Here is a 23746-nt window from a genome sequence, read left to right on the forward strand (position 1 = left end):
TTTCTGAGTGGTAGTTTTCTGACAGGTAGACCATGTCTTCTTGTTTCAAAATAAATATTCCTGATTTTGTAAAATGAATATAAAATATGTCTCAGATCTTCAAAAAAAAAACAAAAAAAACAAAAAAATCAAAAATAAAGGCCCAGTTGTCCCTGTGGAAGTCCCCCGGTTCTCCATGCCAGAAGAAGGTGCAACAAAGTCACAGCAAAATCAAGACTAAGTTAACTGTGTTTTTTGATTGGGGAAGTGTTGTCCATCACAAGTACACTCCTCCAGGCTAAACAATGAATAAGGAGCACTACTTCAATGTTCTTCATGAGTTGAGAGCTGCAATACAATGAAAATGGCCACAGCTATAGGCAACTGGTGATTGGCAGCTTCATCACAACAACATATGCATTTAAGCATCATGTTTTGTTAAGAGTTTTTTGGTGAAGCATCAAATCACCCAGGTTACCCAGCCTCAATAGAGCCCAGATTTGGTGCCCTGCTACTTCTGACTTTTCCCAAAACTAAAATCACCTTTGAAAGGAAAGAGATTTCAGACCATTGGTGAGATTCAGGAAAATACAACCGAGCAGCTGGTGGCAATTCTAACAAAGTATTTTGTAGGTGGTTTTGAACAGTAGAGGAGATGCTGAGAGAATTATTTGAATTTTGGTCTAACATGTTATTTTCTTTTTCGACTTTGGTGTACAATTTTATTTTAGCTTTTTGATTATGTGCTCAGCTCATTGACTTTTTTAATTTTTAATTTTTTCTAATAATCTAAGTCCATAAATTTCTTTCTAAGCATTGATTTAGCTGCATCCCACAATTCTGGTATGTTATATTTTTATTATCATTCAATTTTAAATGTTTTATTTTTATTATAATTTCTTTGTTGACTCATGATTTATTTAGAAATGTACTGCTCAGTTGACTAAGTTTTTTTTGTTTGTTTTCTTGTTATCTTTCTGTTATAATTTCTACCTTAATTCTTCTGTAATCAGAGAACATCATCTGTATGATATCAGTTTGTTGAGATTTGATGATTTGTACTTCAGGAATACCTGTAATCTACTTAGATAAATATTTCTTTTGCATTTGAAAAGAATGTGCATTTAGCAGTTGTTGAATGCAGCGTTCTCTATTGCTCAATTATATCAGTTTTGTTTAGAATGTTCTTCAGATCTTCTATACCCTTACTATTTTTTTTTCTATTAGTTACTGAAATGATGTGTTTAATCTGTACTTAGGATTGTCTATTTGGCTGTTTGTTGTTTGGATTCTGAGTCCTTTTGCCCTACGTGTTTTGAGGGTATATTTTTAGATTATTAAGATTGTTTTTTTACTGAATTGACCCTTTATCTCTGTGATTTGTCCCTCTTTATTGCCAGTAATGCTTACTTTCTTAAAGTCCACTCGTCTGATATTGGTTTATCTGTACCAGGCTTCTTTTGGTTAATGTATGTGTAGTGTATCTTTTTCTTCTTTTTTCTTATTAACTTGTATCTTTGGTAAACAGCATGCATTTGGCTTTTATTGTGTTATACAGTCTGACAGTTTGTCTTTTACTTTCTGTATTTAACCCCTTTACATTAATGTAATTATTGATACATTTTTATTTTAATTTATCATTTCTTTGTTTTCCTTTTTGGTTTTATTTATTCAGTTTTGACTTCTTTTTTATTACCTTCTTATTTCATCTTCTTCCTCTCTTAGTATGTTATTTTTCTTAGTTTATTATTCTCTTAGTAGTTATTTTAAAGATTATAGTAAATACCCTAGACCTGAGTTAAATTTAAAAAACAAGTTTTTATTTTGAAATAATTCTAGAGTTACAGAAAGTTTTTAGTATAGGGAGGCTCTATATATACTTCCCCAAGTTCCATCAGGTGGTTACAACTTAATAATTGTAGGAAAATATCAAAATTGGGAAACTGATATTGATATACTGTACATTAGTTTTTTTTTAATTTGTGTCATTTTTATTACTGGTATAGGTTTGCGTGACCACCACCACAATCTAGGTACATATCTGTTCCATCACGACAAAGATCTGTATTAATTCTGCCCTTTGATAGTCATACCCAGCCCCCTTCCCAAACCATCTCTATTACCTGGCAGCCATTTCTGTCTCTGTAGTAATTTCAAGAATGTTATAAAAATATACTCATAATGTATGTGACCTTTTGAGATTGTTTATCATTCAGCATAATATTCTTGTGATTTATCCAAGTTATTGTGTATGTTATTAGTTTGTTTTAATTGCTGAATATTGTTTCATGGTTTGGATGTTGAGGGACATTTTATTAGTTTCCAGTTTTTTATTCTTACTAGATAAAACTGCTTTGAGCATGTTATTGCATGGACATAAGTTTTTAATCTTTCTTTAATAAATGCCCAGGAGTGTAATTGCTGTGACATATGGTAAGTATATGTTTAGTATTTTTTTTAGGAAACTGACAAACCTTTTCAGAGGGGCTCTACCATTTTACCACTCCACCAGCCATGTATGAGCAATCCATTTACTCCACATCTTCATTAGTATTTGGTGTTGCCACTATTTTTTATTTAATCATTTTGATTGGTATATAGTGATATTCTTTGTGCTTTTAATTTGCATTTCTCTATATGGGTAATGATACTGAACATCTTTTATGCTTTTATTTGCCATCCATATATCCTCTTCACAGAAATGTTTCTGTTCATTTTCTAATCATATATATATATATATATATATATATATATATATATATATATATATATTTAACTATTGAGTTTTGACTTTTCTTTATATAGGCCAGCTATGAATTTTGATTTCACTTTAATTATACTCTTACTACCCTCTGGAAAATGCAAGGAACTCGGTACAGTTTACCTCCATTTATGCTACTCCTGTCTTCTGTTTAATTATCATGTACTTTAAGTCTACATTATAATTAAAACTACAAGTTTTAGATTATTTACTGTTTTAAGCAATTTCTTTTTATTTACATTTTAATTCTTTTTGTGTGTGTGCTCTTCAATCTTTAATGCATTAGGGAAATTCTATCAGGGATCATTTTCTTTCTGCCTAATAATTTATTTTGCTAATTTTTGGTATACATCTTGAGACAACACAGTATTTTTTTGTGTGTGTGTGAGGGGGTGTATTCTGAAAGTGCTAGGTTGTCAGTATTTTTGTTCTTATTCATAAGTTTTGAATTTTGTTGTCTTTTTTAAATGACTCACTTAAGTCAGCTGTCAGTTTTATTTTTCTTGGAAGATAAAGTGCTTTTTGCTCTGGCAGCTCTTAAGGTCTTTCCTTTGTCTTAGCTTTCAGCTGCTTTGCTATGGTATGCTGTGTTAGCTTCTAAGATGGGCATAACAATCTCTTCCATCTGGTATTCATGCTTTTGTATTATCTCTTCTCCGTGAGTGCGGGCCCGGCTTATTGATCAGCTTCTAATGTAAAGAATATGGCAGGAGTGATATATTCTTATTCATACATTTAAAGTGAATTAAAAAAAAAGTTCTTTATATAAATGTTTTAATTAATTACAGTGGAAGGGTATCTCTGATACTGCTGTTCCCACAGGATGAGCTCAATTGTATATAGAGCTAAAGATGATTTTTATTTTGTTGGGATGCTACTATGGAAGAAGGAACTCTCTCAGCACACCTCTAAATAAGTGACTTTCTAGGTGAAAGGATACTGTCCATTTCTTCTATATTACATAGAGACTTTTGCCCAGAGTACTAAACACTTGTTTATTCAGATTTTTTTTGTTCGTGCTTCTGCAACACTTGCCAAGTGATTGTACATTTATCAGAAAGTCACTTTATAGCTATTTATGCCAGTTATTATTTTATAATTTTATGAATTTATTAGATAATATAAAATTTATAATAAAAATTATGAAAGAATTTAAATGAATTGATGAAACTATTCTTGGTTAATTGATTGTGTGTGATCAAGCCATGAAACACTGAGGAAAGATCTCATAACAATCTAGAAGGTTTCTTTAATGAAGTTGTTTCTCAAGTGTCCAAATTCTTGTTCCATGTTTAGAAGCTGAATTTTAAAACAATGCCATATTAAATGAACTTGGTTTATGCAAGAAAGAAGGTAGCCCTTCCATAATTAAGATATTTGTGGCTGAATATACATATGTTCTAAGTTAAAATAATGTTCTTAAGTTATATATTTGTCCTTTGTTATTAGTTCTACTTTATCTGAGCTTTTAGGGTAACTGAACCGATTACTGGTTTTGACGGCATCTAATATGGGCTTCATCTATACTTCTAAATACTGAGATGGTGTTTCGTTCTGCCCTTTCACAAAGAATATGACAAGGTTTTAATAGAATACTTTAGAAAATCTTTATCCGAGTTATGTTTTAGGTACTAGGACTAATTAAAACCTATTAATTAAGTTATATGTTTATTTACTAAGAACATGAAAGGCCTTTTAAGACTGAAATACTCAGCCAGAAGTTTAAATAGAGAACACATAATTATTTGGTGACTCTTGCTCATTTACTAGCAACTTCCATAAATTATACAGATTGTTTATCTGTATGTAAAACTCACCAGATAGCTGTATTTTCTTCTGTTTATTTAATGTTCTATAAACCAAGATGGGAGTCAGATTCTTTTTATTAAACATTTATACTATATCTGCTATGAACAAGCCTACCAAGAAAAATAAGATTCATTCTAATTTCTCAAGAAGGATAGTTCAGAAAGTCATTTTAATAAAGTGATAGCAGAATCAAGAGGGAAGTTTGTGCTTTTTTTATGGGTATAGATTTGAAAATTTAAAAACAAGCCTTTTGTATAGTAATATAATTAAACTATAGTTTTTACATGTGTGATCTCTAAATTTTGCTTTTACATGGGTTAAACCTTTAACATTTGGAAAAAAGCCCTGATGATTAGCACTTTTATACATTCTCATATTATAATATTGTACTCGCTCTGGTCCTGTAACTTTACTCTTGGAATATCCTCACATCCTTGCCTTACATAATATCAGAGCTTATACTTCATCAGTTAACTTCATATGGATAGACTCTGTTCTTGGAATGTGATTTGTTCCTTCTGTCTTACCATAGCAGAAGTCCAAATATTTTTTTCCTATGAAATATACCATAGGTCCTGATGTGTGGGATCCTCAGCCTGTCACAACTCTCATTATGCCATCTGCTTCAAACCTGAGCAGTGCAGCTTCTGCTGGCAGGCTGTATTGAAGTTGCCATGGCTTGGGATTTTTAAAAAAATATCAGGTTTGGCATAAGAAGCTTGCTTTTGAAAAAATAATTATTGATCATGCCTGTTGTAGATTTAAAAATAAGCACTTGAAAGGATTCCCAAAAGCCTCTTCTTAGCACATTGATCTCTTTTTCATCTGTGATTGTAGAAGCCAATATAGTGGTTGAATTATTAGCAACTTTGGTAACTTATGGATTTTTCTTTTTTCTGTTGAAGAATAAGTAACTTATTCTTAGTCCAGGTTGGTGATGTATTGTGAAATACTTTAATGCCTTCTGTCAATTGAAGCTCTTTAACCCAATATCTTATTTGCAAAAATGGTATCTCCAATGATTGTTTGCTCTGTGTATAAAACAGATGATAAGAGCACCATGATGAAAACAATATAGTTCCTTTATATTGTGTCTGCTATATATATACTTTGTGTGACTTTGTTAATTTTATTATCAGTAAACTGAAAATGAAGGTATTTGGAGGGTTGTTGGGGAGATTATATCACAGTTGATCCTTATATAATGAATAAACATTTATTCTACAAATATATGTTGAATGCTGACTCTGTGTTAGGCACTCTTCTAGAGAATGAGGATATAATAGAGAATAAAATGGTCAAATTCCTCTACTGGAGAATTCTACATTCTAGTTTGTCTTGGCAAGTTGGTATCAAAGCTCCATGACAATAGGGTATGTGCCAGGTGGTACTAAGCACAATGAAGAAAAATAGGGCAGAGTAAGCTCATGAAGCATAATGGTGGAAAACTTTCTTAGATCTGCTTGTCAGGGAGGGCTTCTCCGTGGTGACATTGAGCACCCTGGAATGAAACAAGTAAGTGTGTAGCTTTGATGACACGATGTACCTGACTGGTAGAGGGGGCAGCTTGGCAATTTGAGGAAAGGTGAAGTGGTCAGAATAGCGGGAGCTGTGTGGGTGAAGGACAGAATGCTAGGAGATGAGCTCGGAGTGATCCAAAAACGCCGTTGCTGTAACTTTTATGATAAATAATTATAGATAGAAAGTTAGATTCCAGTCACCCTATAGAAAAATGAAGTCAGGGTTGACTGTACTATTCTGTGAATTGCTTTGCTTTAACTTGGATCTCTCCATAACAGGCACACAAAAGTAATGATAGAATATTTTTCCAAAATGAATTTTTTGTTATTGTTTATTTTTATCTTTGTACCTGGAATTTGCCAAACTGTGAGGTTTGAGGTTTCAGGGCACAGTCCTCCAGACAGACAACTCTGCCTAAGACTTTTGAGACCAACAGCAAAGGAGTTAAGCTGCAAATATCAAGTTAGAGGGAAGAATCTACACAAGATCAGAATCATGTCTGAACCAACTGCCAGTTCAGGAGGTTCCCAAAACTGCCCTCATGTGAGAATGACCTACAGAACTTACTTAAAGCTATTAAGCTCATGGTTTTGGTCTATTTTACAGAAAGGATACAGGTCAAAAATTAGCCAAAGGGACACATAGTACAAAGTCTGGTAGGATTTCAAATCAAAGCTTTTATTTTCCTCAGAAAGTGTCCCCTTCCCCCAGATCTGGGCATGCCAGTATGCATGGAGTATTGCCAGCCCAGCAAGCTCACCTGAGCTCTGTGTCCAACGTCTGTATTCAGACATCATTTCATGGGCATGATTGATTGATTGCTTGCCCATATAGTTTAACATAGTCTCAGAATTTGATCTGATATCGTGTGACTTTGGGGCACACCATAACAAAAACATTCCTATCATCTGGGAAATCCCAAGGCTTTAGAAGTTACTTCATAGGAGCTGGGGACAAAGGCCAGAGCTCTCTTTGTGGAAAATCAAAATCTTTATTACATACATTGTTATAAAAATTCAAGTAATATGGAAAGTAAATGGCCCCTTGGAATCCCACTCCTCTGGACAACTAGTGTTATCTTGGTTGTTTGGTGTATATTGTTTCTGATATTTTATATATAAAACATTTTTTGAAAGTACATTATATTATACATATTATTCTATAATTAGTCTTTTTCACTTAAAAGTGTGTGTATGGATGTGTATGTTTTTGCATATGTTTTAATGAGCACCCTGGAGTTGAACATTGGAAGTATTAGTTTAAAAATATTTTTAATCTTATAATAGTGCTACATTGCACATCCTTATACATAGGTCTTTGTGTGTTATTCTGATTTTCTCCTTAAAATAAATTTCTGAAATAGAGTTGCTGAATTAAAGGGTATGTACAGCTTGAAATTTGGTATATATTTCGTTATTACTCCTCTTGGGATGTTTTTTATGAAATAGTTTGTGGAATGTCAAAGTTACTAATTTCTATATTACTCTTAGGTAAACATTGCAACTTCAGCAATTTCAAATGTAGAATGTGCCCATATTCCACATCTCAGCCCAGCTGTAAATACTACTGTGCAAAATGAATTGTTTTTATCATCCCAAAACAATGGGATTTTGGGAGCACTTACAGCTTCAAGTAGTCCACACATCAATGGGAAACATGCTTCTGATGAATTTGATCAACTGATCAAAAATATGGCCCAGGTAAGAGTATTTTTTTCCTGTTATGATGAAATGTACAATATCTGAAAACTAATAAAATCTTGGATTATTTGAGGAATATTAATGAAGTGATGTTATATAACATGTTAAATATACATTAAAAATATATTTTATTAAATGTATAAATATATTCTTATTAATGACGTTTGTAACATCTGAAACAATTAGAATGAAAATGAAGATTCTGTGTGAGTTTGGGGGGTTCAGAGATTTTTCTATTCCATTTTTTAAGTTAACAAATTTAAACTGAGTATTATATTTTATGTCCCAGAAATATTATTCAGGATAAATAAAATGTCTCATTCTAGGTGATGAGGGATAAACATTGTCTTGAAATTTTTATTTATTTACTTTTTAACAAAATGGTGCCACTGATAAGATTACTGTAAGTGCAGTGACTGGCTTTTACTTTTTATTTCTTGCTCTGATTCCTGGACAGGGTCGCCACGTAGAAGTGTTTGAGCTCCTCAAACCTCCCTGCGGAGGCCTCGGGTTCAGTGTTGTGGGACTAAGGAGTGACAACCGGGGAGAACTGGGGATATTTGTACAGGAAATTCAAGAGGGCAGTGTGGCTCACAGGTGAGACTGGCGGGCTGCTTCTCTGGTTTTGGTACCACTTTCAGGAGGTGATGATCACTTTGGGAGAATCTAGAGAGGCAAAAACAAATAAAAACAAATATTCTAATGTAATGATACTAACCAGTTCTAAAAATATGTATCAGTTATATTGCTATGATAAAAAGTAAGTCATGTTGAAGAGAGAGTAGCTTTTTAATATAGACAGAACTTAATCATGATTTAGTAAGGAAAGAAAAATTTTATTAGGATAGTATTCTCAGTGTCAGTACATGGGCCCTTTTCATTAAATTTTTAAATTACTATTTAGAAAACTATATATATGTATATGTATATAGTGTAGCCAATAATAATTCCAACTATATTAATATATTCAAAGCAACAAGTAAATATATGCTTCTTTGCTTTCATTTGTAGAAAATAAGGAACATTTAAGATATAAGATGTAGGTTGAGTGGATAGCTGAAAGAAGAGGGCTTTTAAATGGGAGGAGTTGATTAGGGGTGGATCAACTGAAGCCAAAATATATGCTTTTTAGGAATTTTTATTGTACTTTTTTGATTGCCATTTGATCCCCCTATACTCCCCCCCAGTCACCACACTGTTTTCCATGAACAGGAGTCCCTTTTTCCTTTTTGTTGATCCCTCCACCTCCTAATGTCTTGCTGCCCCCATAGCTGTCATCCTGCTCTCCATCTATGAGTCTGTCTCTATTTTGTTTGTTAGTTCAGTTTGTACATTAGATTCCACATATGCATGGAATCATATGGTGTTTGTCTTTCTCTGATTGGCTTATTTCACTTAGCGTAATGTTCTCCAGGTTCATCCATGCTGTTGCAAAGGGTAAAATTTTCTTCTTTTTTATGGCTAAGTAGTATTCCATCATCTAAATGTCCCATAGTTGTTTTATCCACTCGTCTACTACTGATGGACAGTGGGGCGGTTTCCATATCTTGGTGATCGTAAATAATGCTGTAGTGAACATAGGGATGCTTATGTTCTTTCAAATTAGTGTTTTGGGTTCCCTCAGATATATTCCCAGAAGTGGGATCGCTAGGTCAAAAGGCAAATCCATTTTTAATTTTAGAGGTATCACCACACTGCTTTCCACAGTGGATGCACCAGTCTGCATTCCTGCTAACAGTGCAGAAAGGTTCCCCCTTCTCCAGATCCTCACTAGCACTTGTTGTGACAGGTGTGAGGTGATATCTTATTGTAATTTTAATTTGCATTTCTCTGATGATTAGTAACATTGAGCAAAGTAAATTCTTTAAGTATCGTCGGCAGCCGTCCGTCTCGAGAGACGATGGTGTAGCTTCTTAAGAGTCTATCTGCACCGCCGAGAATGGCTGTGCAGTCCAACTCGGGAGTGACACGGTATCTGTCTCCTCCCGTGTTGAATCGACAACTTGTGATGACGCTGGAGTGTCCTCTCCAGTGAAGCTGAAGCTACAGAGCCTGGGCAGGGTGATATGGAGGGTCTGCTGTTGCCCATGCAGCAGACCCCCCCTCTCTTCGCAGCTGAAGGGTCCAAGGGAAAGACGGAGTCAATACAGCTTGGCTTCAGGTGCGCCGCAGGAGTTGCCGGTGTTGACTGCAACGTCAAACCGCCTTAGGGACTCCGGCTCCGGATTTTCTGTCGGGGTTTACTCCCTTAGCCTTTCCCCTGAAGAGGTATGCCGCAAGGCAGCGGAGGTTTTTTGGAGTCAGAGTTTTCCTTCTCTGATTCTTTAAGTATATTTTATTGATTATGTTGTTACAGTAGTATCAATTTTTTCCCCTTTGCTCTCCTCTGCCCAATACCCACCTTCCCTCCAGCAATACCACCCCCCTTAGTTCATGTCCATGGATTGTGCGTATAAGTTCTTTCACTTCACCCTTTCCTATATTATTCTTAACATCCCACTGTCTATTTCGTACCAATTGATTATGCTTCTTAGTCCCTGCACCATTTCCCCATTTCTCTCCCTCCCCACTCCAGATGATAACCCTCCAAATGATCCCCATACCTATGATTCTGTTCCTATTCTGGTTTGCTTAGTTGGATTTTGTTTTTATTTTTTAGATTCAGTTGTTGAGAGTTGTGAGTTTGTTGTCCTTTTAGTGTTCATAGTTTTGATCTTCTTTTTCTTAAGTAAGTCCCTTTGACATTTCATATAATAATGGCTTGGTGATGATGAACTCCTTTAGCTTCACCTTGTCTTGGAAGCACTTCATCTGCCCTTCCATTCTAAATGATAGCCTTGCTCCATAGAGTAATCCTGGTTGCAGGTTGCCTTTCATCACATTGAATACTACTTGCCAGTCCCTTCCTGCCTGCAAAGTATCTTCTGAGAAATCAGATGATAGTCCTATAGGCATTCCCCTCTAGGCAACTCTCCGCCTCTCTCTTGCTACCCCCAGGACTCTGTCTTTATCTTTCACCTTTGGCATCTCAATTATGATGCGTCCTGGTGTGGTCCCCTCTGGGTCCAGCTCGCCTGGGACCCTCCGTGCTTCCTGAACCTGTATGTCCATCTCCTTTGCAAAACTTGGGAAGTTTTCCTCATTTTTTTCAATTCTTGCTTCCTTGTTCTGCACTGGTTGACTGTTTTTTTCTTCCTTATGTTCCAAATCATTGATTTGAACCCTGGTTTTCTTCCGTTCAGCATTGGTTTTGTGTGGATTTTTCTTCATTTTGCTTAGCTTAGCCTTCACTTCTTCTGTTATGTGTTTGCCATACTCAAGCATATTTATCAAGCCTGTGAGCATCTTTATCACCAGTGTTTTGAATTCTGCATCCGTTAGGTTGTCTATCTCCTCATTTGTTAGGTTGGCTATCTCCTTGTCACTTAGTTTTCCCACTGGAACCTTGATCCATTCCGGCTTTTGGGCCATACTTCTCTGTCTCCTCATTCTGACAGGCCCCTGTGTTTGTTTGCCTCCATGTCCCAGGTAGAGCTGTCGCTCCTGTTACGTTGTAAGGGGCGGAGCCTTAGGTACTCGTTCAGTCCAGGGTGACCTGTTTCACCACGTTGTGGCACTGTATGTGGGGGAGGGGTCCGAGAGGGAACAGTGCTGCCTCCCTAGCACTTGCCTCTTATCCAGGCACCTCTCCCACTTCCGCACCGGACTGGTGCCCCTCTAGCTGTTGCCCTGGCCGTTGTTCCCAGAGTGGGTGGATCTGTGGATGTTCTAGGACCATGGGGGCCCTTTAAACAAGCGGATTCTGCTGAGACCGGTAGTTTCTGCCTCCACCCCAACCCCACTGGTTTGCACAGTCAAAAGCAATGAGACTTGATTTTCTCTGGTGCTGGGATCGTGAGCTGCGAAGTCCAGTGAGGAGCTGGGAATGTTCCCCAGGTGTCCCTCCTGACTTGTTAAAATGTGTGTGACAGCGCTTTCTGCTGGCCCGCCGCTGCCACTGCTGCTGCTGCCGCCACCACACTGCCTCTTCTCCACCCCGACTCCGCCCCTCCTACCTATCTGGATGAGTATTTCTTTTTTATATCTTTGTTTGCTGGACTTCCATGCAGTTTGATTTTCTGAAATTTCTAGTTGTTTCTAGTTTTGAGGTAGTTGTATTCCTTCTTAGTTGTGGAGGGAGACGCAGCGTGTCTGTCTACATCTCCATCTTGGCCGGAAGTCAAATAAATGTTTTTAAATATAGAAGTGCCAAAAATTAAGAAATATAAAGTATAAATCTGTGGACATTAGAAACAGAATTAAAGTAACCTGAAAATATATTCCAGAAAAGCTGTTATTGTTTTAGGCGCTCTCAGATGTCTTTTACCCCCTTTTTCATTCTTGATAGAGATGGAAGATTGAAGGAAACTGATCAGATCCTTGCTATCAATGGACAGGCACTTGATCAGACAATTACACATCAGCAGGCTATCAGCATCTTACAGAAAGCCAAAGATAATGTCCAGCTAATTATTGCCAGAGGCTCACTGCCTCAACTCATCAGCCCCATCATTTCCAGGTCCCCATCTGCGGCCAGCACAATTTCAGCTCACTCTAATCCGGTGAGTACATAAGGTGTTCACAAGGAGCAGAACATATTTTTCCAGTCTTTTTGTTTTTCTACAGGTTCCAGTTCCTTAGTTTCTTTGTCTTTCTTGAGTTTTTGCCTTTTTATTCTTTTTTTCCTAGCCTGGAATATTTGTTATTTAATTATGCTGAAGCTTCTGGCTTCTAAAACAATTTTCACTATTTTTATGAAGTTTATTTTTTATTTGACAGCATCCATCAAATGCAAAAAAAAAAAATTTAGTCCTGTAACAAAATTGGCTATCTGGAGACAGATATAATCTTGATTTTCCCTGTAAATTGTAGATTTTACAGGGTGGGGCAATAGTAGCTCTATAGTTGTGAGTACATGACATACAAAGTTCATTCTTGTGTTTTTATTTATTTATTATTGTATGATCTTCTTTTCTATAAATTTATTTTTAATTGTTTTTCTATCACAGTTGTCCTAATTTTTTCCTTGTGGCTCTCCACTGCCCTGCCTCCCCGCAAACCCGCTCCGCCACTGTCAAACTGTAAACCTGCCTGTGTCCTACCCTGTATTATTGTTTTAGTTAGCTGTTGGTGACTCTAAGAAGTCATCTAATTTGGAATCATGCAAGACAGGATTATGAAGAAAACATTTTTGATAGGTAGAAGTTTTTCCCTCCATCTTTTTCTTTTTAAAAAATGTTCTACAAAGGATCTTACAAATCATCAATATCTTTACCTGGTTAAATGTGGTCACTATAATGATGTATTGATAATTTGAGAATGATTATGCAGTAACAGTCTGTTGAAAGGGAAATGTACTAAATAAAAGGGACATATTCTTAAGGCTCATTTTTATGTTTGAGATCAATTCTTTAATACTACTCACAAAATAATATTCATAAAAATCTCAGCTGTAATGAAAATTTTAGTTTTTCATAAGTTTTTTCAGGTGCTTATAGGAGCTTTGTTTTCAGGTTCACTGGCAGCATGTGGAAACTATTGAATTGGTGAATGATGGATCTGGTCTGGGGTTTGGCATTGTTGGAGGAAAAGCAACTGGTGTGATAGTGAAGACCATTCTGCCTGGAGGAGTGGCTGATCAGGTAACCTACTTCCAACATGTCTTTACACTGTTTTATCAAATAGCATGGCTTCATCTTTTACATTATCTGCCAGAAATTAGAAACTTTGGCCTTCAATAATACCAAAGAAGCTGAAATAGAATCTTCTGTTTGTTGTGCAACCCCTAATCTGTTTTCTTAGACCTGGGAAGAAATACCTTTCAAATGGGAACAGTATTAAGTTAAAGTCATAGACCCACAGACTAAAGCTTAGGTTATGGTTTTGATCATTGTAGAGGTAGCAGTGCTTTATTTTATGATAATAAATCATATTTATAAACCTAGTCAACACTTTTATGGTCTCAAGATATTATTGAAGAAAGAATACTTCATTATAGTAGGTAAAAAATAAGATTCATCTTTTCCATTTAGTGATGCGTCACTGGTGTCATCTTTGTATGTGAAGCACAGTCTGTTTTTATCACTTAGAGTAGTTGATTAATGAATTGCCATTTATGCCATGTGACATGTTGGAATATATGTAAGAAAATGGTAGTTATTTGTTATGATTTATTTTAATTAGTCTAGTACAGTAGTCCCTTGCTATATCGCGGTTCACTTATTGCAGCCTCCCTGTATCACTGGATTTTAAAAAGTATTATATTTAATTATTTATCGTGGACTTTTTGCTATATCGTGGGATTTTGCGGTACTGTATACGTATGTTGTTAAAGTTACACAGATTTAAGAGTGTAGAATAAATGTAAGGTTCCTACTTCGCAGGGGGATCTAGAACGTAATACCCGTGATAAGTGAGGGAATACTTTATTGCTAATGTACGTGTCTTTGGACCTGATTATAACATTTTGTTTATAAAGATATTTGCTTTTGCATGTATAGTTGAAGTTAGGAATCAGATTTATCAAATAGTTGTCATATTCATAAATGAAAGTCAGATTTATTGGCAGCCTTATCAAAAGAGGTATTGACAGTAACACAACAGTTTGCAAATTTTGTTTCTTTTAAATACTAGCCAGTATATATCCACATCATTGAAATTCCCCTAGCTGATAGGCTTGTGATAAATAAACTTTATCTTCAGTATAGAGCTGCAGTGCCCAATACTGTGTGTAATTGACACATGTCACCTTTAAATTCAAATTCAAATTAATTAAAATTAAATAAAATTATAAATTCGGTTTTTCAGTTAGACAAGCCACATGCTGCTTGTAGCTGCCGTGTTGGACAATGCAGAACATTTTCATCACTGCACAAAATTCTAGTGGCCACTGTTTTTATGGAGGCTTATAATACTGCTTTTCACTCCCCTTATCTGTCTGGCTTTTTATCTCACTATGATTTTGTCTGCAAATGTGAAACCTTTAGAAATATTTATAACTTAACTGGCAAGGCAAAGAGATATGATACTAATTCAGTGCTTTCCTGTGATTCATACCATATTTTGAGCAATATGTATTCATATAGTTACTTATACTTTGTCTTTGCTTACTGGTATTTTCTCCTTCTATACCTAAAAAAAAAAAAAAAAAAGGCTTACTATTTTCTTGCATCTAGTGGTTAGAAATCAAATTGAAAAGGTCATACTGAACTTTTAAGGAATATTTGTGAATTTTAGTTACTTAACAAGTTTAAATCACGTATTTAGTGTCCTATGATTGGTATTTCATGTCATTGTTTTATTATTATTATTATTATTATTATTATTATTATTATTATTATTCCTTTTCCCTCACTTAGTTCTCTGATGAAGGTAATAATAATAAAGCCTTTTAAAACAATCTCTTTTTCTTCAGCATGGGCGATTATGCAGTGGAGACCACATTCTAAAGATTGGTGACACAGATCTAGCAGGAATGAGCAGTGAGCAAGTAGCACAGGTCCTCAGGCAGTGTGGAAACAGAGTGAAACTGGTGATTGCGAGAGGTGCCATAGAAGAGGCAGCAGCACCTGCTGTGTCCTCATCCCCATCATCTACACCAGAGATGCGGGTAAGTAGGTTAAACGGTGGGGGAAGTCATAGACAATAGCGCTAAAATGACAGGATATTTATTTTGAAATTATTTTATTAATATTTATATTTTAATGATACAAAATGAAACAAAATTCAATATAGAATTTGAATGAAAAATAGATTGTGTGAAGAATTCTGGATGACTATTTTGTTTTTCTCTAAGTAGCACATTTATAAGGATAACATTTTTCAGTATGGAAAAGTTTTAAAGAATTACTTGCTACTAATACCTAAGACGTTTAGGTCTTTTACTTAGAAGGTTCTCTGTGAGGTGGGCTATAAGTTTTAATAATTCCCTTACAACAGCTTTCCTTTTAGTGTCTTTATTTTGGAGGTGGTGGTGATGAATAAAGTTCACTAAAATCTTTTAATATTATTGTTTTAAGGTATGTCACACCACTATAATCAGATTTGTAATGAGCAGTCACTGTTCTTGACCCAGTTATAAATTTTAAATATAAGCTATGCTTTTGAGGTTACAACAAAAGCTTTGTTCATATGTATAGCATTCCATCTCTATTTTTAACTTGATATGAAACAAGCTAAACAATTTCAGAATTATTAGAATGTGGTTATCACACATAGTTCAGGTCACAAGATAGCTAGAGTGGATAAAGTGTCAAAAAAACCATTTTTCTAGAAATCTCTTAAATATTAAAGAAGAGAATCACACTCAATTTTTAGATAAGCTTTATAGCAAATGTAAGCCCTGCATTCCTTTCTCATAGATCTAAATGCATCTATATGATTTTTTTTCTATTGAAGTGTTTTCTAACCAGTTGCTTTAAATTCTTTTTTTACTATTATAACCTCCACAAGCCCTCTGAAACTATTAGGACACTTGAAATTTCCATGAATCTGTTGTTTTTAGGATTGAGTGTGGTTGCTATTTTTTGCAGAAGTAAAGCAAGAAAGCTTGTTTATGTAAGTATTTAAGTGGCATTCTTTGTGGTAAACAAAAACATTTTATTCAGCAATATATAAATGAATGCAATACCAAGAACCACTTGATGTAATTGAAAGCTTAGAAAAATATCTATTCTGTGCATATCATCATTTCTGAAGCTTGTGCCCCTTTTAAAACTATTCGATAGTCAAATTGCCACCCTCTAAAATAGCACTCGCATAAGTCTTATTAAAAATAGAAAACACATTTGTTTCCATTGAAGCAGATTTCATCCTGTCATTTTCTTGTAATTATCTAAACTTTAAACTTTTTGCTAAGTTTGCACAGATAATTATGTGCAGTGAGAAAAACTAAATGAAACTTCACCATAAAATTATATCTCATTTAGGTGGACTGTCAGTGAGATAAAGTCAAGAGTTTACTTAAAGAGAATCAAAGAACATTACTAGCCAGACCCAGACAGCACGTCCATTCCAACTCTTAACCTTCATTCTGTTGTGATCTTCTTCGGGTTCTCTGTGGAATCTGCTGACACGACATCAGTATATAATACCAGTAGCTCACTGAGAACTTAGCGCACTCGCCTACTAATGCTTAATTCAGGGACTCTTGCCCTTTAAGCTAATATATAATTAATAACAGTGATACATGTTAGCAAAAACTGCCTTCAGCTATCATTGGTGGACTGAAGAAAGTCATAGCAGAAAGGCATACTTTCCTTATAAATAGCTTTTAAATTAAAGTATGAATATACAAAACAAATACAGGGGCCATTTTAAATAGCTCATTGGTGAATTTCACTGATTTCTTAAATCATCAATTTATTAATAATATGTCTGAAGGCTGTATTGTCATATTCATGATGTTAGAATCAACTATCAACTTAGGATAGTAATAGCAGCAACATGTCCTGAATAGATACAGTGGCCTTTACATTCCACTAGGGATTTTACATAGGACATAGCATTTAAGAGCAGGGTTTCTGCAACCAACCTATCTGCATTTGAATTCTGCCTCTACTAGAACGCTTACTGTTTGTCCTTGAAAAAGTTTATGTTCTTCAGTTTCCCCAGAGAAAAACTGACAGTAATGGTGCCTACCTCAAAGGTTTGTTCTAAGTAGTAAATGAATTAAGGCATGTTGACTGCCTGTTAAACAGAAACTTCTCAGTAAATGTTAGCTGGACACACTATGTATTCTTGTTTTTGGTAGACAGTTGAACAAAGTGTTGCTTAGAAAGATTTAGTAGCAAAGCTAGATTTGAACTTGTTGATCTGAATTCAAAACATGAGTTCCTTCAGCCTCCTAACTCCTTCAAAAATGAATATAAGCCATCTCTGAAAGTAGAGTTTTTTAATAAATTATTTGAATTTTAAAGTTGTGTATACACAAACAATAATGTATATCTATGACAAGGGCATGTGTTCAGCATTACTGCTGACATATCTTTTTAGTACAAATGTGATGCTAGTCCATGTTATCAAGACTGAAGGGGTAATCTATACTCGAATCCTGTGCAGAGGTTTCTGCAACTAATTATAACTTATTATTTCGAAATAAAGGTTGTAGCTTTTTGAGCTTATCTTGTTTGTTTAAACATTTATTTTTCTGTGTATTTATTTATCAATTTTATTTTAGGTTGATGCTTCCACTCAGAAAAGTGAAGAGAGCGAGACATTTGATGTAGAACTCACTAAAAATGTCCAAGGATTAGGAATTACCATTGCTGGTTACATTGGAGATAAAAAACTAGGTAGTTTTAAACATTAATATTTTATTTTTTAACTTGATAATTGCCTCTAATATAGCTATCTTATGAAATACTGACTCAATGTTAGGTATTTTTATATTGTTGGGTAAACAGATTGAAAACATTTCTAGGAATAATTATGTATGTGATTCCAGTTTTATATTTAAGAGCGACAAAATTATTGTCTTATTCTCTAGCTTAAGTTTCTATTACTGATTTTGTTTGTGTGGCTTGTTAATTTATATTTGTTCAGAATTGGACTTCATATTTGGACATGGAGGATGGATATCATTTATTATTTGCGTGATCTTTGTAAATAGTAAAAATAAAACTTCTTAATTTTAGAACCTTCAGGAATCTTTGTAAAGAGCATTACAAAGAGCAGTGCTGTTGAACACGATGGAAGAATCCAAATTGGAGACCAGATCATAGCAGTAAGTAACACATTTAATTTTACTTTTGTTAATTTTCATGGTTGAAAGATGCATTCTCCTAGTTTACTCAGGTTTGAGTATTACATTTAGCTCAGTACACTAGCTGGCTTTGATGAGTTAAGGCTCTCTGCTCTCATTACAATGACCAATTTTATTGTTTTGTGAAAGTAAGAGCATTGAATACTGATTTTAGTTCTAAAGGTAGGACTTCATTCTTTAATAATTTCTGAAACATCTGACTTTTGGTTGTGACATTAATATTATAGTTATACTTTAGTCCATTACTATCATAGTTACACTTTAGTGGCAGACACTACAAAGACCAGATGTCATAACCTTTAGTTTACTTGAATCTGAATTTGGGATGCATTTCCTTTTTCACATTAGCAGAATGACACTGCTCTTGTTGACTTAATGACCAGGGCTATGCTTAGCTCTAAGAATATACAAGAACAAAAAAAATATCCAACCTTTCTAATTAGATCAAGCCCATCATTGTTACTGTAGTAACATCAGTATGTTCTGAACATATGTGCTATTCAAGGCAGTATACAAAAGAGTCTAATTTTCAGTTCAGTGTTGAGTGGAAAAGGGACTACATAACTCCTCGTTAGAACTCAAATCCAAAAGACCCTGCTGCAGGGACTTCCTGATTAGCAACTTTAGGAAAAACTGCAGGGGGTCTATTCTCTCACAGATTCACAATTCACATTGAAAAACCAAAGACTGAAAAGTTCTGCAATAGAGAAACTTACTCAACTCTTTTAATACAGTGTTTCCTAAACCTTTGTAACGATGGGTTCTTTCTGTCCTCAAACATATTTTAATATTTTGGGAATGCCAATTTATCTTAATATGTGTGTGTTTATGCTTAATTAAGTCTCTGTTGTTTCCTTGGGATACTAAATAATAGTAAGGAAGTAGAATGTTGAAATAGAGGAGTCCTTGTTCATAGCAGCATTATTCACAATAGCTAAGATGACATAGAGATTCAGATGTCCACTGACAGATGAATGGATTAACAAAATGTGATATTATGCAAGGGAAAATTATTTAGTGATATAAAGAAGGAAATTCTGCCACATCCTACAACATAGATGAACCTTGAGGACATTATGCTAAGCGAAATAATCCACTCACAAAAGGGCGAGTACTGTGTGGTTCCACATATATGAATGCCTAGAGCAGTCAAACTCGGAAGCAGAAAGTAGAATGGTTTTTGTGAGGGGCTGGGTGGAAGGGAAATAGGGAACTATTGTTAATGGGTGTAGAGTTTCATCTTGCAAGATAAAAACACCTGAAGATCTGTTGTATGACAGTGTGAATATAGTTAACACGTCTGAACTATACACTTAGAAATGGTTAAGATGGTAAATTTTATGTTGTGTTTTCTACCACAATTTAACAGAAAAAGTAGAAGTCTCCTTTATCTCTGCCATTTGCTTCTACATTACAGCTCTCTGAGTTCTTGGACTTAATTTCTTAAAGCTCCTAACTACACCTGTTCATCTCTTGAAATCTACTATAAAAATCAAGTGTTGCTTGCCACCTAAACTGGCTGTCCTGGGAGTGAATTTTCCCCATGATATCTCCATTTTAACATACAATTAAAATTAACTTCTTTTAGTGTTTTATTTTGGAGGAAAGAGAGGGAGAGTGAATAGATACAAACTCTAAATCCATATCTGATACTGAATTAAAAATTGAAAACAAAGCTACTACTTTTTTCCCTATGTTGTATATTGTAACCCATTAGAATGTTTTTTTTTAAATTTGCTTTGTTGAGATATAATTCACATAACAATTTACCCATTTAAAGTGTATAATTCAGTAGTTTTTGTATATTCAGTGTGCATCAATTATCACAATCAACTTTAGAACATGTCATTACCCTAAAAAGAAGCCTCATACATATTAGCAGTTACTCCCTAATTCCCCTATCCTCCCAGCCCTAGACAACCATCCATCTATTTTCTGTATAAAATGTAATGGAATCATACAATAAGTGTTCTTACGTTATTGGCTGCTTTTGCTTAGCATAATGTTTTGAAGGTTCATCCATGTTGTAGCTTGAATGATATTCCATTGTATGGATATTCCACATTTTATTTACTCATTCTAAGGTTCATGAATATTTGTGTTGTTTCCACCTTTTGGCAGATAATGCCTCTATGAACTTTTATGTACCAGTTTTTGTGTAGACGTATGTTTTCAATTCTTGAGTATATAATTAGGAGTGGAGTCACTGAATCCAATTATAACTTTATGTTTAACTGTTTAGCAAACTTCTTTCACCTACAAAACTAGGATAAGGAAACGACCCTTGTATGGTTTTTAGGAAAACACATGAGTGACAAATGAGTGATTTATTTTAAATACTTGGTATAATACTTTGCACATAAATGCAATGTAAGTTAATTAAGCAGATATTTATTAAGGGCCCAAAATGATTACATATTATAAGTGTATCACCATGCTTCCCTCCACCTTGTCATTATTTTCATTCTTATGTAAGTAGATCCTCAAATACAATTTTGCTTAGGCAGGGGCAGTGATAAAGGAAATGGTTTCTTGTTTTCAATAAAATCACTTGCCTTTACCAGCATCAATGTTCTGATTTCTGATTTTTAGCAACATTCTTAGAAGCACCTTAAACTCTTAGGGAATATCTTGAAATGCTTTTGATTATGCATTAATTTAGTGCAAAATATCACCATCTTGTGGACTATTGAGATACTGATAGTAAAGTTCTTCACACCAGTTGTGTTTTCACAGCAGCTGTATTTTTTTTTTTCTCTCTTTTTTTTGGGGGGGTGGTAACAGCTATTTGGAGCTGTACTCTTTTTATCTTGTAATTGTTGTGATGGTGGGAAGATTAAGAAATTATTTCTTACTATTTTGAGAAAGTGTTGTTTGTAACATTAAAACTTTTTTGTTATAGGATTCCTGTTTCACAAATTGTTCTCTGTGGACCCCTAGGGTTTCACTATAGACCTTACAGGGAAAGGGAATAGAATGAATGAATATATTTTCCCCTACTTTATGTATCATTATTTAAGCATTACTTGACAAAAGGACTCTATTTTTAAGTTGACAAACTTGTCATTAGATAAAAATATATATACTCACTCTTTTTAGATTAATATACATAATACTAGCTGAAAGCAATATGGGGTTATGATTGATTAAAATATTAAATAGGCATGTAAATATGGAAAGGTGTCAAATGTTGCCTTTGATATTCTGTGACTTGCTATACTTATAGGTACAGGCTTTGGATGAGGGCTTGGACAGCTAACTGAGTATGCTAAGGAGCTGTGTTTTTTTTTAGTTGTTCCAACTAGTATTTCACCCCATAATTGTTCCTGTTAATTTTTATATCTCTTGCTGCCATAGCACCTATTTCCACTGCAGTCTTGTCAGTGGCACCATTGGATCTGAAGCCACATCTTAACTCTCTTCCTCCAATAACGAGGAACCAGCACTGGCCTGGCCCCTGGTATAGACGTGGGTGACCTTGTCTCCTACGTATGATGGGACTAATAGTGAACAAAAACTGCTCCCATGAAGGCTTGGGATTTTCATGTTTATTTATCACTTCTTCACTCTTTTTAATATTAATGCCAGCTGCTGAGTATCTTCCCAGTACAAAGTGCTGTGTACTTTAATTTTGGGAAGTATCGTTGTTCCCATATTACAGATGAAGATACTGAGAAATTTGAACTTAAGTCTGGGTTTAAAAATCTATGATTATTCCATTATAGCAATTTAATCTGTGCTACTACCATCTCTGACATTTGGGTAAGAAATATATTTTTAAATTTAGGTCATCAAGTTTTGAAAATAAAGGAAAATGTGTTTTTTCTTTACATATTTGTATTTTATTGCTATTAAGTAAACAAAATCATATACATTTGTTTTTCTAATGAAACTAATTTTGAGAGTTGAACAATAAAAATATTTTGTAATTAAAAACTTTCAGCCTAAGTTCTATGCAATTTAAGAATTTTTATGGAACATCAAGATAGATTTTTGCAAATGTTTTTCTCCTTCACTACCCTGAGTGTAAATAACATGTTTATTTAATTTAGATTAACTTTTGTCCTTGAAGTGAAAGAATATAAAATTTGAACATAGTTTTTAAAAAAACCTTCTCATAGTAACCATTATTAATGGTCTATGTTTTAAAATTCCAGAAAGTAAAGTATCCATGTATCTGTATTTAAATAGGGCTTTATATATATATTTGTTCATATATTTTTTAATATTTTGTTTTACTTAGACATATAGTACCTGGGAGGAATAATCATTATCAAAACATATAGATCTGTTGCAGTATATTTAAACAGTCATTATTAATGGACAGTTGTTTACAGTTGTTTACTGTTACCAACAACTTTATTACATACATCTTTATGTCTTTTATAAACTAAGAGTTAAAATGTTTGTTTTGCTGTAATAGTATTTAGATTAGAATTGTTTTATTTCTTAGCATTGAATTTTGTATGCCACTATTTTCTTTTTCATTTTTAACTAAATTTTTTGGGATGACTACTCTCGACTACTCCCTTAACCCCTCTTCCCTCTGGTAACCACTATACTATTTTCATTTGTGTCTGTGACTTTTTGTTTTTCTTTCTTGTTACTGTCAGTTTTATATTCCTCATATGAGTGAAATCATAGTGAAATCATAGTGAAATCATATGGTTCTTAACTTTTTATGTCTAACTATTTCACTTAGCGTGACATTTCAAGATCTGTCCATATTGTCTCAAATGGCAGTATTTCATCTTTTCTTATGGCTGAAGAGTATTCCATTACATATATGTACCACATCTTCTTTATCCAGTCATCTATGGAAGGACACTTTGGTTGTCCAGAGAGTCTGCACCTTGGGAGCAGAACTTGCAGAGATCTCATTGCTGAAGGGAGCTCTGAGGTCCAAGAAATGGAAATGAGCCCTTTGAGGCTGGAGGGCAGAGTAATAGGCACTTCATTCAGGGTGAGAATGGTGATGGAGGTGAGGTTGCCACAGGCCCTTCCAAACCATTCAGAGAGAGAAATTGGAGCATTGCTCTGAGGTATGCTTGTGAGAGGCTAGCAGGGTTACAAGATCATATCTTCTGTTTGGAATGCTCAGAGGGGCATCTTAAAGTGTTTTGAACTCTTCAAGTGTTTTGAACTAGAAAAAGGGAAAATTGCATACTTTTTTTT

The 23746-nt window shown here is 34.5% G+C and overlaps 1 protein-coding gene across 1 annotated transcript in view; it reads left to right on the forward strand.

Moving 5' to 3' along the window:
* MPDZ (multiple PDZ domain crumbs cell polarity complex component) overlaps positions 1–23746 on the forward strand; it is a 171370-nt gene that overhangs the window by 54449 nt on the left and 93175 nt on the right. The window contains exons 5-11 of the mRNA XM_090274100.1: positions 7561–7770; positions 8228–8367; positions 12158–12371; positions 13323–13451; positions 15224–15418; positions 17987–18101; positions 18444–18532. Of these exons, the coding sequence (XP_090130226.1) occupies positions 7561–7770; positions 8228–8367; positions 12158–12371; positions 13323–13451; positions 15224–15418; positions 17987–18101; positions 18444–18532 (1092 nt within the window). The remainder of the gene's footprint in view (positions 1–7560; positions 7771–8227; positions 8368–12157; positions 12372–13322; positions 13452–15223; positions 15419–17986; positions 18102–18443; positions 18533–23746) is intronic.

Source organism: Furipterus horrens, unplaced genomic scaffold, assembly GCF_987537825.1.
Source record: "Furipterus horrens unplaced genomic scaffold, mFurHor1.1.pri manual_scaffold_4, whole genome shotgun sequence".
In the NCBI taxonomy this organism is placed as follows: Eukaryota; Metazoa; Chordata; class Mammalia; order Chiroptera; family Furipteridae; genus Furipterus; species Furipterus horrens.